The following is a 15,359-nucleotide window of genomic DNA, read 5'->3' on the forward strand; positions in this document are numbered from 1 at the left end:
TTGAGAGCAGAGGTGCCGCAGTACTGCTTGTGGCAAGGAAATAATAACAATGTATTACTAATGTACAATCATAATTGGAGCTACGGCTCTTATGACAGTGGGCCTGGTTAGAAAACAGTAGAAGTTACACGCAGAGGAAACACTGCCTCTGGTAACGTGCCGTGCCACTCCGTTACGTCACTCCGCCCCCAAAGCGGTTACGTGCCGCGTCACTGCGCTTATATGCGTGCTTTGTGACGCCACAGTCTCGCGAGATGAGACTTGTGACGCTGGGCTTAGCTGTCAGGCAGTAGCCAAGTTGCTGGATGTTAGTGGCGTTGCGGGACGTTTAAGCAGCGATCTGGGACTGCGGGTTGTGTTAAGACAATCGGTACTGTCCCGCGAAAAGCGGGACTATTCGGCGGTATGTAATATATGTATTAAAAATCCTAGTTGTCTTGTACTGGACAAAGAATCCCAATGGTGGCTACAAACATCTGCGCGCTAATCGGCATATTTAGTGATGGGGGATGCGTTTTTAAAATACCTGCGATTTGCGCGCATGTATAATAAGAAATCTAGTCTTTTGTGGGGTTATCAGACGGTTCTTTTGAAGCCATTTTTATAGTTGGTTGAGTGGGCCACAGCAGCACATTTACCCCTATTGTTTACCCTCTAAAAATCGTTATTTAGTTGCCCCTAAATACATGGCCTGCAAGGTAAATTTTAAAAAAAATCTTCGATACACATCTCTTAAGGCAAAAACTTAGTATTTTAAAGAGAAGGCAGCAGGTTTCAGACAGGTCTTTACTTATTAAGAGAGGGGCTGTAACCCATAGCAACCAATCTTTAGTTTGCTCTGCTGCCATTTAGACAATAAAACCAAGTGACTGTAGGGGCTGTGGTGCATTTTAGAACCTTTGTTAGTAAACGTGGGCTTTAAATGTAACAGCTGAACTGCACTTGATATACTGATCTGTAGCTAAGTACACATTTTAAATAACAATAAGCCTAAGGAGTGCTAATGTGTTAGGCACCCTTCCCCATCCCCCATTGAATCACTGCGTTTTTATTCTCCAGACCTCCAGTGCCTCTCCAGTGTTTCTTTTAGAAATAAAAATACACTTTTCATAAAAATATATTTATCTAGCAGTATGTGCCAGTGGATAATATTAAATAGAGAGTTGCTATGTTAGTACCAAGGGCCTCCCCCTGCCTCATACCATTCACTGTGCTCACACACAAACAAAGGGCACATGTGCTAGGTTATTTCAGCCAATAAATAGACAAAGCTCTGTCTTTTGCTCAAACACTTCTTCTTGATACAGTTAGAGCTGCATTATTTCTGGTCAGGTGATCTCTGTGGGAGCACACAGCTTATCACTAAATGGTAGCTTAAGGAAAAAAGATGTTAAAAGGGCAATATTCACTAATATATTTATGCCAATATGAGATTATTTAATAGGTCACCTGTTATGATATGATATAAATTATCTGTTGGATAAGTATTTATTCTGTAGGTATGGTTTTTCTTTAACTCAGTGCCATGTTTAACTGTTCCAGTCAACCCTTGGTAGACTAATGGGTAATTTATGGCTGGGGGTGTAAGGTTACCCCTTAGTGCCCCTTTGAGAAGCACTTGCACTTCCTGGTCTGCTGCTCTGTGCAATGAGCACCAGATGAAAAATCTGAATCACTTGGAAGGTACAGTATATGCGGTTAGGGGCACAGTTATCGTGCCTCCCCCTGCTCGCCCGTCTAATGCAGGCAGCGATCAATTCAAGGCTTATTTCAGGGCTATTTTACAACACACCACTTTGTGGGCATAGTGCAAAAGAGGACTGATTGCAGACTTTTTTGCACGCTCTGTGGGACATTGTAAATGGGCTCTTTAGACTTGTGTGTGCGCAATAGAGTGAAGTATTTGTGTTTTGTTACACTATCCATGCACAAGTTTATACCTACACAAGAGAGGCCTGGGAAAGTTAAGTAGGATGGCAGCACTTAATTCAATTTTTTACCACAGGCCAGTGTTTTGGGGTTTTTTTTCCAAAGGTAAAAAAAAAAAAATATATTACACGGGAGTACTTACCGCAAGTCCAAGTGTGCTGTCACGCAGACCCACTCCCAAGGGTCCGAAAACCAGAGTATATAGGAAAAATAAATAGCGGAGCACCACGAGGATAAAATTAAAATCCAGTCTTTATTCCATCATAGATAAAAGGCACATGCACATCCCTCAGGGTCTAACGCTTAACGCGTTTCGTGGCCTGTCGCCATTTCCTCAGAAGCATAAGGTAAAAAACAGCCTGGTAGACAAATAGAAATGGTGGATGGATTGCTAAAAGCTAAAAAACCCTCAGAATGACTATTCCTAGCTTATCACGTGACTGTTATGAAGTTTGCTCTTCCTGTAAAGCTGGAGTGACTGCATCGTTGATGTAACTTCAGGCTAATATGCATGTTATGCATTTTATAGTAAACAAGCCCTTTTAAATACACTTGGTATTTAATAGTGTAGTAGTAGTGTTGTATTGTGTAGATAGCAGAATTATCTTTTTTTTTAATGATTTAGGACTTGGGCTTGGAATAAAAAAATGATCTAGTTGCTGGAATAATTAGCTTAGCAGACAACAGTTTGAAATTTAAAATGGGATATGAATAGTAGCCAAATGGTAATGAAAATAACTAGAAATTATAATACTTATAGCCTCAAATGTTTTTTTCTTTAGTTGTCATGAGTGAGTAAGGATACTAATAATTGAAAAACAATACAAAATAAAGATCAATTGAAAACTTGCTTGACTATGTCCATCTATAACATGAATAGTTAATGTAAAGGTTTCCTTTAAATGATTGATATTGTCCCCAAGACCCAATGTCTGCATATCAAGTGGCGAGAGAAAAATCTGCCTACTGAATGGTAGAGCCACTTGTTATTGAAAGAGTTTATTAGGTTTAAAAAGCAATAACAGTTATATGGTTGTAAAGATAGCAGTATTCGCTGTTAAAGCCGAGCAAGGACATTGTGTGAAGCAGTGTTTGTAGTATGGTGATATTCCTGCATTTGCATTGTGTGCTATCACGGCCATGGATGGAGGCTTCAGCCTAAGCCAAAGCTTAAGATTTCCACAGGCACCAATTTCAATGTTTAAAGGACAAAGAAAGGCTAAGTCACTTGGGGGTGCCAAAATGTTAGGCACCCCCAAGTGACTTTAATCGCTTACCTTGTACCCCGGGCTGGTGCCCCTGTTAGGAGAAAACAGCACCAGCCCGGGGTACCTGTAGCGATGCGCTTCGTTTAGCTGCGACTATACCATAGGCGCATGCGCAGTAGAGTGAAAAGCCGACTTCTCTGTTAAAGTTCGGCTTTTCACTCTACTGCGCATGCGCGCGCTCGCGAACCAGGAAGAAGGAAGCGCTGCAGCTACCCCGGGCTGGTGCTGTTCTCTCCCAACAGGGGCACCAGCCCGGGGTAATAGGTAGGCGATTTAAGTCACTTGGGGATGCCTAACATTTTGGCACCCCCAAGTGACTTTGCCTTTCCATGTCCTTTAAGACGTAACTAGCCATCCTAGTGTGTGTGCTAGCACTTTTATGTGCCAAAACAAAATACCCAAAAGGTATTGGTTATATAGGGAAGCTATGTAGTTTCTAACTTCATTTTTATTTCTAACAGCCCTGTGTTTTTTTAATTCCTTTATGGACTCCTGCTGAGCCTGTACCTGACCATACCACTACACCTTTGCAGGACAGTTACAGTGAAGGCCTAAAGTCCTGGACCTCACATACATACTAGGGGGTAGTGCATGCACGTTAGAACCTTCTTGCAACACACAGCTTAGTAGAGGCTAAAAAGCACATTGAAGCAGTCCATTACTACAAGCCTTCGCTGTACCAGATCTGCAAAGGTGGCAGTGTGATCTGGTACAGGCATACCAGGAGTCCATCATTACAGGTATGGGACCTGTAATCCAGAATGGGACCTGGTGTTTTCCAGATAAGGGATCTTTCTGAAATTTGGATTTCCATAACTTAAATCTGCTAAAAATAATTTAAATATTGAATAAATCTGATAGGATTGTTTTAAATAGTACAAGGTATGGTTTTATTATTATAGAGAAAAAAAATCATTTTTAAAAATCTTATTTATTTGATTAAAATGGAGTTTATAGGAGACTTATCGGAGCTTTCTGGATAATGGGTTTCCAGATAAAGGATTCCCTATGTGTACTGTCCAGGTGTTGTCTGAGAGCACAAAGGTTTATTTTGTTATTTCACTGATCTATTTTAAAAATTGTCTTATTTGTGAGGCAGCAGTGCTTATTACCACATCAAGTAGCTACAGCGGGGAGCGGGGTGCTGTACAGTAGTAGCCTTTTCTTGCTCTTTAAGTCTGCCAGCCTGGCTGTCCACACTTGGCACTAGTGTTTCTTCTAATAAATGCTTTAATGAGTCCCATTTGACAGGTCCTTTGCTGTATTTTGACAGAGTGCAAATTTAGCTGGGTGAGGATTGCTTAGCTGTTATTAGAAGAAGGGGCATGTGTGGGCAGCAGGCTGACGGGCTTAGCAGATCCATTTGTCACTTAAAGGAACAGTAACACCAAAAAATAAAAGAGCTTTAAAGTAATAAAAATATAATGCACTGTTGCCTTGCACTGGTACAACTGGTGTGTTTGCTACAGTAACACTACTATAATTTATATATTAAGCTGCTGTGTAGCCACGGGGGCAGCCATTCAAGCTGGAAAAAAGGAGAAAAGGCACAGGTTACATAGCAGATAACAGACAAGTTCTGTAGAATACAATAGTGTTTTATCTGTTATCTGCTATGTGCCTGTGCCTTTTCCCCTTTGAATGGCTGCCCCCATACTACACAGCAGCTTATTTATATAAATTATAGTAGATTTTCTGCGGTAGACACACAACTTTTACCAGTGCAGGGCAGCAGCACATTATATTTTAGTTACTTTTATACACTTTCATTTTTTGGTGTTACTGTTCCTTTAAGGTGGGAGTCTTCAAAATGACAATTATTGATTGTAGCTGTAGGAGCTGTACCAGTATTTACTGTCAGATACATGCAGGCTGTACCTTCTGACACACAGTGCACCACTGTAAGTAAATATCCTATGACAGTGCTGTCCAACTGGCGGCCCGCGACCCCCCTCTGTGTGGCCCCCCACCTGTCTGGCTGCTTTGATGGCTTACCTTTGAGTGAGCATTAAATGGTATCAGTACTGAGATTAACTGCCCCCCTGCATGATTCTCACCTCAGATTCAGGCTGTAATCCCTCTGTATTGTTTAAAAATGTAATCCCCTGTGTTTTTCACACCTTTTAATCTCTGCATTGTTCACCCCCTGCAGTGTTCACACCTCAGGCTCAGACTGTAATCACTCCCATTGTTCACTTCTTCACACCTCAGACATAGGTACTGTAGGCAGAGTATGGCACATACAGCCAGCATAGGGCAGGTAGAGTATGGCACACACAGGCAGCATAGGTCAGGGAGGGTATGGCACACACAGGAAGGGTAGGGCAGGCAGAGTATGGCACACACAGTCAGGGTAGGGCAGGCAGAGTATGGCACACAGAGGCAGCATAGGGAAGGCAGAGTATCGCACACACAGGCAGGGTAGGGCAGGCAGAGTATGGCACACAGAGGCAGCATAGGGAAGGCAGAGTATGGCACACACAGGCAGGGTAGGGCAGGCAGAGTATGGCACACAGAGGCAGCATAGGGAAGGCAGAGTATGGCACACACAGGCAGGGTAGGGCAGGCAGAGTATGGCACACAGAGGCAGCATAGGGAAGGCAGAGTATGGCACACACAGGCAGGGTAGGGCAGGCAGAGTATGGCACACAGAGGCAGCATAGGGAAGGCAGAGTATGGCACACACAGGCAGGGTAGGGCAGGCAGAGTATGGCACACAGAGGCAGCATAGGGAAGGCAGAGTATGGCACACACAGGCAGGGTAGGGCAGGCAGAGTATGGCACACAGAGGCAGCATAGGGAAGGCAGAGTATGGCACACACAGGCAGGGTAGGACTGCCTGTGTGTGCCGTACTCTGCTTGCCCTATGCTGCTTGTGGGAGGTGAACCTGGCAGGGGTTTGTTGTGGGAGTTTGTTAGCAGTTGGAAATAGCCATTAAATGGTCCCAAAGGTTTGTAATTATGTACTGGGGGTTGCTCTGCTATCCACAGGGGAGGAGGAGGCATATGGAATTTAAGGGTATATCTTAATATGACATAATTCTTTCACATATGAATGATGGTTGATATCCCCACAGTAAGGACCAAGCATTTGGGATTTTGCTGTGCTACCACCATTATGATAAAATAGGTGTGGTTTGAAGTGGGTGTGGTTTAAAAAAGGGGAGTGGTCAAAACTGGCTTCCATTAGCGGCCCTCCACCATGTATGCTAGAGAAATTCCGGCCCTCGGCACCGTAGAAGTTGGACAGCACTGTCCTATGAGATATTAATCACAGCTATACTGTCTAAAACAATGCACATGTACAACAATGAAGAAATGGTCTATATTGAACCATGGGACCATTCACACTCTAGAACTGTTACATGACTCCAGCATATTACATTACTTGGACTGGAAAGATGGCTACACACACCATAAGCTCCTGCTGCATGTGGCAAAGTACCTTTTAGTGGGGTAAAATTCCCCCACCTCCCAATAGGTGCCCTTGTAAATGTAAATCAAAAATATGCCAAGGTTCCTCCTCGATATGCCATGTATAAGCTTGCAGGCCTTTGAAGCACTGATGGGAAATGCACAGCTTCGTATGTTGCAATTGAGCTTTTTGGCAGTGTAGTTGCAGCCAAAATGCCGCTGTTATGGTGTGGGAGTAGAGTTGCACCCAGAGCAAAGTTGTAGTTAAAATGACAGTTTGATTGCGGAGTTGTGTCCAAAATGATGTTGAGCCCTATTGTGATGCTAACCGTTTTAGTAACATGTACAAACAATGTTGTTTTAAACTGACAATGCATTGTTAATTGTTTTTCTAGGCTGGAAGACTCATGGTGGATAAGAAGCAAAGGGTAAGCCACCTCGATGGATGCTGACAGTGATGTGGCACTGGATATTATAATCACTAATGTTGTTTGCGTGTTTCGAACAAGATGCCATTTAAATTTGCGAAAGATTGCCTTGGAAGGTTTAAATGTCATTTACAAGCGTGAAGTTGGTGTAAGTATGCCCCCCTTTTTTGTTTTAATTGCTTCTGTTTTTGTGGCTTTGAGAGCCTAATATTTGAAATTAAGATAGCTACCTGGTATTTTAATTTATGTACCTTTAATTTAAAGGAGTAGTTGCCTTTAAATGAACTTTTTAAGTATGCTATAGAGTGAATACATAGTGATATTCTCAGACAATTTGCAGTTTGCTTTTTGTGCATGTGTTTTTTTTTTTTTTTTTTTTTTGTAGCAGCTCTGGTTGCTAGGCATCAATATACTAGGCTTTATTTAAGTGTAAATATCCACAGGTATTATTGATGGAAAACAGGTAATGTTGGCAGAGTATGTAAAGTGATTATATTTGGTTATAGTTATTCTGCAAGAGCATAGTATATTATTGTGTATTATTCATGTGGCTACGTCTCCTTCCTTTGTCTCAAAAATCAGCAATCCTGTCCTGTTTGCTTTATAACAGCTTTCTCTCTGCTGTTACGGTGCATACTTTTGTTCTTCCTTCAGTATGCTTGTGTAAACAGAGACATTTCCCATAGATATTATTAGAACAGCATTAATTATTGATTTATCCATACTTATGGAATATGTGTACTGAATAAATAAATATGTATATGGAGACAGAACAATACTTACTGTTTAAAAAAATATAGTATTGCTTTTATTTAGGGTAAATGTCTCTTTGAGCATTATCTTAAAAGGATGTTAGATAAGAAACACCTACCTATCCTCGTGTAGCTGTGAGTAAATAACTATAGGTGGCCATACATGTTACAATAACAATCTTTCCTGTTAGCATTGGTTGCAGGATCGTTTTTCCGCTCCCTAAAATTAAGAGCTGAATCGTCAGATATGCAGGTAGAAACAATAAAATTCTACCCCTACCTGACAGTGTTTGGGCAGCTTCAAATTTTCCACCTTGGCCACTCCATGAGATGACCGTTATCCAAGGCTTTTGCCCATATTGGTTGCATCGTCAACCCACTATACACGCACCAAATATCATATGAATTCTCGTTAAATACAATAATATTGATGTGTACATAGGCACCTTATGATGAATGTAACACTGCTGTAGTAGATGGAATGAATGCCTGCTGCTGCCATACGTTTACATGCATAAACTGATATGAACTTCTGTCAAACATACAAGGTCATGCATCTTCTAAAAATCATTAGCATGATATCTTCAAGGACACTCGCCAGCAAAGTAAAAGTGAAAGTATGGGAAGTAATCTGTAACTGTTAACTTCAGACAATTTATGTTTTGTTTTAATGGTAGTATGCAGCCAAGAAAGGAGGGAGTTTTATTGATGGGACAAAAAGCAAGATAATAGCTGAGAGTTATTTCTCTTGCCTCCCTAGTTTCTTGAAAAGAACTTTATTACTACAGCCCTGTTTCTTATCCTAACGTATTCATTTTCTTTGTAGAAAGTTTTAATGAAACTAAGAAAGCCCAGGATAACTGCTACAATTTGGTCATCAGGAAAAATCATTTGCACAGGAGCTACCAGGTATAATTTTGTTATTCAATCAAATAAAATTAGCCATAGCCAACGCTTTCTGTGACAGCAACCCTAAATTTTCTACAGCTCCCAGAAGGCTTAAGGTATACAGTATACTGGCATATATAGTGCAGCAACTACTGAGTAAAGTGTGGTCGAGCAGTGAAGTAGTTCCCTTAATAATGAGCTATTTTTTTGGCATGCATTCTGGGCAATATTTTGCATTTCGCCATTGGTGAATTTTCTTCACAAAACTGCGGTGAATATTTGCTGCAACAAAAAATTTGCAGAGAAAAAAATGCCCATTGACTTCAATGTATATGGAGTGAGAGAAGCCACGTTCGCATTATAAAAAAAAAAAAAAAAGTTCCGTAGCTGAATTTCGCAAGTTTTCCACCATTTGGGAATTTTTCAGCAGTTTCACAAATTTTTGGCAAAGTGAAACCGGACAGATTCACTTATCACTACTTCTAGTAACAAACTATATAACACAGTCCAATGATTGCCCTACCAAAAAAAGCAACATGATTATGCTCATCGGGTGGTAGTTAACACTAGGGGGGCCCATTTACGAAAGGTTGGATTTTTTTTAATTTTTTTTTTTACGATTCAGATTTTTTAGAGCTAAAAGTTGCAACTTTTTCCAGGTTTACTATGCAACATATATGCAACAATTCCAAATCCAAAAATACTCCATCTAAAACTTGTCATAATCACGTAGAATTCAATGGCAGATGTCCCTTCCTTAGAAGAAAGTCGGAAAAATTTGAGTTTTTGTAAATATGCCTCCACGTAGTTCCCTTTCTGAAACCACATGAAAAGCAACTAAATTCATAATATTAATTTCTGCATAGCAGCGCTATGGGAGTTTAATGCATCCTCGTGCAGAGAAATGAGTCCAGCTCAGATGATTGGGGATTTTGAAAGAAATGAGGCAAAACTCAGGGAAAAATAATCCATACAGTGAACTTGTTATATAGTAAAATTTTGTTGAAAAAAGTCCATTAACTTCAACCCTTCCAAGCAAATCCCAGAACACATGCGTAACTCCAGCACATTAATTAAAGTAAAGGACAAGTAAAGCCTACATTTTCCTACAATGTATATCAGTTGGGCACGTCTCCCCCACCTAAATGGTATCATTTGTACTGCATATATCCCCTCCACTTGCTAGCACCATCACATTTTCCTAAAGCGAATAGCAGCTTTCACCCGGTGGCCATTTTTCCTCCTGATACATATCAGATACATTTCAATCTACAAGCAGCATAAATACACACAGACCCTTATTCAGCATACATTTCATCAAGAATGCAGGCTCACACAGGCAGAACTGTCTCTGATAAAAGTTCTGCTTTGTTTGAGGACTGTAATGGTAAAGCTGAGCTCGGGAGAAAAAGATTGAAGCAGGCAGCTAGAGCTGAGTTTCTATGGGAACCAGGAATGTCATCTCTTTACTGGCTGTTAGACTGGAGGGCGTGTTTAGTAATCTGAGTTTAGAACAACTGAGCATGTCTGGCAAGCCAGAAATCAAAGCAAATTCCTGGGGGGGCAAGTGGGTTACAGGAAGAAAGGGAAATCTAAGTGATTAAAGGAACAGTAACACCAAAAAATGAGAGCTTTAAAGTAACAAAAATATAATGCACTGGTAAAACTGGTGTTTTTGCTACAGTAACACTGCTATAATTTATATAATAAGCTACTGTGTAGCCACGGGGGCAGCCATTCAAGCTGAAAAAAAGGAGAAAAGGCACAGGTTACATAGCAGATAACAGATAAGTTCTGTAGAATACAATAGTATTTTATCTGTTATGTGCCTGTGCCTTTTCTCCTTTGAATGGCTGCCTCCATGGCTACATAGCAGCTTATTTATATAAATTATAGTAGACTTTCTGAAGTAAACACACAACTTTTACCAGTGCAGGGCAGCAGCACATTATATTTTAGTTATTTTTATACACTTAAATTTTTTGGTGTTACTGTTCCTTTAAGGGAATGCTGCAGCCTTAATAGTAACCTCTGGACAACCAGAGTGGCAGGTATTAAGATTTGTGTGTGGGGTTTACATGCCTTTAAGCACTCTCTCTTGCTAATTAATATCCTTCTTAAGGACTGGAGCCCAAAACTGCACTTGCATACTCAAGGTGATGCCTTACCAGAGACCTATAAAGCGGCAAAATTATGTTATGCCCTTTTTTATGCCCACTCAGTATTTATGTAACTTCTTAGTTGTCTTCTTCCATATATTTATTTTATTTACACTGAAATGCTGTTGCTATGTTTTATAGAGACTGGATAACATACCAGAGAAAAATGGAGCTGATTTATCAAATGTTTGATGCTAATGTCTGGGTCTACAGTTGCCTTTATTTTTTTAATTTAGTTTTAATCGGTGAATTGAAAGAATCATCTTCTAAATCTATCCCTGAAAAATGCACTGCCATGTTGATGAGTAGAAAATGTAAATATTTATAATAGTTGTATTTACTTTGTGTTTTTACTTTTATATGTTACTACTGTATAGTTTTGTGCTGGGATACTAATAGTGGCTTTTTAACTTTGCTTCTGCAGTGAGGAAGAAGCCAAGGTGGGTGCAAGGCGCTTGGCCCGTTCTCTGCAGAAACTTGGTTTCCAGGTAAATCCTTTCCCTATGTTGTGAGTGGACCTTTTTGAGCACTTTTAGCTAGGTAGCAGGTTAATTATAGCACAATAAGTGGGCCATCAGAAGTGAAAAAGGAGGTAACTAGTCAGCCAACCTGAGATGGCTGCCAAAAGGGCAATGCCCTATGGTCATTTAATTGCTGCACAAAATTCGCGTTCAGTGCGCCTTTAAGCCTGATGGACACTTTTTGCATTCCATTTTGATCTCTGCATCCCAAAAACAAATGTTTTTTTTTTGTTTGTTTTTGCATTGCTGGGGTCTAACATTTAATTGGAAAAATTTTTTTACACCAGCACACCCTTACCTCCTCCAGAGAATTACTACTTGGTGCACAGCCTAGAGAGTCGGCACTCTCCACACAGTAAAAATATTTCAGCCAGCACCACATTAAAGTGCAAGCAGGGCTTAGCCCCTGTGTGTTTATTCAAAAAGCAACATTTCGGGGGCGTAGCCCTTCGTCTTACATTTAATCCCATCCAGGGCACTATCTGCAAGGAGTTTGTATGTTCTCCTCTTGTCTGTGGGTTAGTGCTCTATAAACATGAGGAAGTTAAAAAAGATTAATTCTGCTCCTGTTTGTTGGGGGGGGGGGGGGGGGGGGGGTGGTACTGTCATTTGTGTGGCTGAAGATTAATCTTTGGGTATGTGTAAACTGAAAAAGAGAAACCAATAGCCCTACTACTGTTTGCATTAAACAACATCTGAAAGGCTGTATGTTGGCTTAGTTGGTGTTGCAGTGTGGTACTGCAGATTTGCTTAACATTAAATTCCATCATTTTTTGTTGCAGGTTAAATTCACAGAGTTTAAAGTAGTGAATGTGTTGGCTGTGTGTACCATGCCGTTTGAAATAAGATTGGCAGAATTTACCAAGCAGAATCGCCCCCATGCAAGGTGATGCCATTATTTTATTTTATGTTTCTTTCAACTGATACAAAAAAATACCTGTGATTAAATATTTACTATTCAACTTTGCAGTTATGAGCCGGAACTCCACCCTGCAGTCTGCTATAGAATAAAGTCTCTGAGGACAACGCTGCAGATCTTCTCCACTGGCAGTATTACAGTAACTGGTGTGTTCTTAGATCAGCAATTGAGTGGTCAAAAATGTAAATCTATTCATGCATTTATTCACCAGATCCATATGGACTTATTTGCCTCAGTACTGATCACTGGGTGAAGCTGAATCTATAACTTAAATTTTGTTCCAAGTTAAAGTGGATTACTGGGACTGGAAGTTCCTCTGCTTTCCATGGTGGACAGTTCACAAAACTTTGGAAAGCAGGACTTCAAATCTCAGAATCTTCAACATGGAACAACCTTACGGAGGGCTTTTTATTCTTTTTTTTAAAACCCTCTTGACAGGTGAATAAATGATAAATGCACATCAACTCAGGACCACAACTGGGGGGGAAGGGGGGACCATAGTCTCAGGCCTGGTCAGATTTTATCTGAATGGGGTTCCGGGACACACAACACTAAGTTAAACTGGGAAATTGCATTAAAACCCATTCACCTGCCCACAAATGTATGTAACTTGCATTGGAAAACAATGACAAAAATGTTAGTACTACAGCTTACATGTAGCATCCCTGCAACAACTGTCTAAAAGGATATTGGGCAAGTTGAGGGCCCATAGGTTTCTGGCTGACTTGTGATCTTTATACATGTTCAGTGTGAAAAAATGTTAACAGTGAAATATTTTATTTGTACCTTTGCAGGTCCAGATGTGAAGTCGGTTGCCACTGCCATAGAGCAGATCTATCCTTTTGTGTTTGAAAGCAGAAAAGCAATTTTGTGAATGAGCAGTTTGGGATCAGGCATTACTTACCAAGCACCTTTTAGATGCTGAATGGCAAAATAAAACACTGCAACTTGAACAAATTTTAACAGGACCAATAAAGGGACCGCACTTTTAATGACATCGGCCTACAGAAATGCTGGTTTTTAGTCGTGTGTTGTCGATAAAGGACTGTTTACAAGCCTTGGACTTGCTGCTTTTTAACATACGTACTATTTATTTGTAAATTAATGCCTACGTACTCATGCGGAGAGCTGTAATAATGTGCACTAACTCGATTCCTCTGTTTGAGCTTATGGTTTATTTATAAATACTCCGTGACCTTTGTTTTTTAAAATGCTAAATACAGGCACCAAAGAGGCTGTACAAGATTTCTTCTCACTCGTTGAATGTGTTTTATAAATGTTCTGTTGTCATGCCACAATTACTTTTGTTTTCTCGGTCATGTAAATATTTTTTAATAAAATGAAACTGATTTCAATTATCCTCCGCCCTATAACGGTCATTTCCAAACATTCTAAATGTAATAATTAGCACAATTTTAATTGGCCCAATCTGCCACAACCAGAAATAAGGGAGGCTGTACACAAAATTTGTTTCTGGAACCTATGGGCATCCTTTACTAAACCCTGAACAGCACAGCTGTAATTCAATGCTGGGTGCAAAAAAAGACTTGTGTTTTTATATGTTTAAATGTTTTTAGTAACTACGCAATTGCCCCTTTATCCAGAAAAACACAGTTTTCAAGTGATCCCATATCTGTATCTTATCTATCTTGCCACAAGGTGGCAGTAAGATGGAGCAAATGTTTTCAGAACACCCAAAGAAGTAGCATTGAGCTAGATATTCAGTTATCTGCTTGTAGCATCACAGCTGCACATTACTATAGTGCAATCCACAATCTCTTAGGGTTATTTAACATTTGTAAATTTTGTACAAACTCTGAAACTTTTCTCACTTATTTTTAAACATGAATTTAATCATTTCTGTTCCCTTTTTATGTTTTTGTAGCATTTAGTCAATAGGTATGTGTAATATAGCTTCATTTATAAAGCACTACAAGTATACACAGTGCTGTATAATCTTATAATATACAAAATTACACACAGGGGAGGGCAAGTGTTATAATAAAGTATAAATACACAGATTAAGTGCCATGTGGTATGAGACACAGTAGGAAGGATATCTCTGCCCCGTAGAGCTTACAGTCTAGTGGTCAGCTATGACTTATAACTGCTCCACCAGCATGTGACAAAGAGCAGTGGTACATGTGGAGATTAGTTGCCCCTGCTAAATTTCCTCTACTGCGGGTAACTGATATCCAGCAAATGCTTTTCCACCAACAATAATGTAAATTGCTGGTAGGAAAACATTTGGCATTGCCCACAGTTGCCTCTTGAGGAAATATCAGGTTACTTTTCAACATTAAACAGGTCAGAGTCTTCTCGGTTTGACTTTGTTTTTTGTGATCAGGAGGTAGATTATGACTTTTTTTTTTTTTTTTCAAAAAAAGATATTTCCTAATTAGAAATAGGCAAAATGTATGTACAGCCCAAGTGTTCTTTTATTGAACCAATGTTGCTGCCCTTTAAATAGAACCCATAACAACTGAACTTTATGGCAGGGATATAAATGGGTGCAAATAGAAAAGAAAATTTCTGCATGACACTTTCACCATTTTTCTTCTTGCTGTCCTTCCTTTCTTTGTAATCAACATGAGAAAGTATTGCAGGCTGGTAAACTATGCTATATTGTTATCAGGGTCGCTGACACTGGCAATTAAGGTTCAATTTTAATATTTTTTTCCCCCCAGGGGACTTAGGACTTGCCCACAGAGGTTAAGTCCAGAGTTCCCTTTGCAGTGGGGCCTTCATGCGTTCCGGGAATGGAGGCGTAAAGGCAGCCCCTTTTTAATCATGTTCTACTCATTGTGGGGCAGTCAAGCATCAAGTTCCATTCCACCTGTGTTTGACACTTAAGGTGACCATACACGCACCGATAATATCGTACGAAACCTCGTTTCGTACGATAATCGGTGCGTGTATGGTATGTCGGCGAGTCGACCGATATCGCAGGAAGCTGCTGATATCGGCCGACTCACTGATCGGACCAGTTTGAAAATTTTGATCGGGCGCCATAGAAGGCGCCTGACCAAAATCTCCCTTCAGCGCTGAATCGGCAGAAGGAGGTAGAAATCCTATTGTTTC

The 15,359-nt window shown here is 40.2% G+C and overlaps 1 protein-coding gene across 1 annotated transcript; it reads left to right on the forward strand.

The window, feature by feature from the left end:
- Positions 1-272: 272 nt before the first annotated feature.
- On the forward strand, positions 273-13,633 carry tbpl1 (TATA-box binding protein like 1). The gene is made up of 7 exons (NM_001004932.1): positions 273-403; positions 7,007-7,187; positions 8,618-8,700; positions 11,263-11,326; positions 12,142-12,245; positions 12,330-12,424; positions 13,073-13,633. Exons 2-7 carry the CDS (start codon positions 7,053-7,055, stop codon positions 13,150-13,152), a joined length of 561 nt encoding a protein of 186 aa, NP_001004932.1. The 5' UTR covers positions 273-403; positions 7,007-7,052; the 3' UTR covers positions 13,153-13,633.
- The last annotated feature ends 1,726 nt before the right edge of the window (positions 13,634-15,359 follow it).

The sequence above is a fragment of the Xenopus tropicalis genome, chromosome 5 (assembly GCF_000004195.4).
Source record: "Xenopus tropicalis strain Nigerian chromosome 5, UCB_Xtro_10.0, whole genome shotgun sequence".
Lineage (NCBI taxonomy): Eukaryota > Metazoa > Chordata > Amphibia > Anura > Pipidae > Xenopus > Xenopus tropicalis.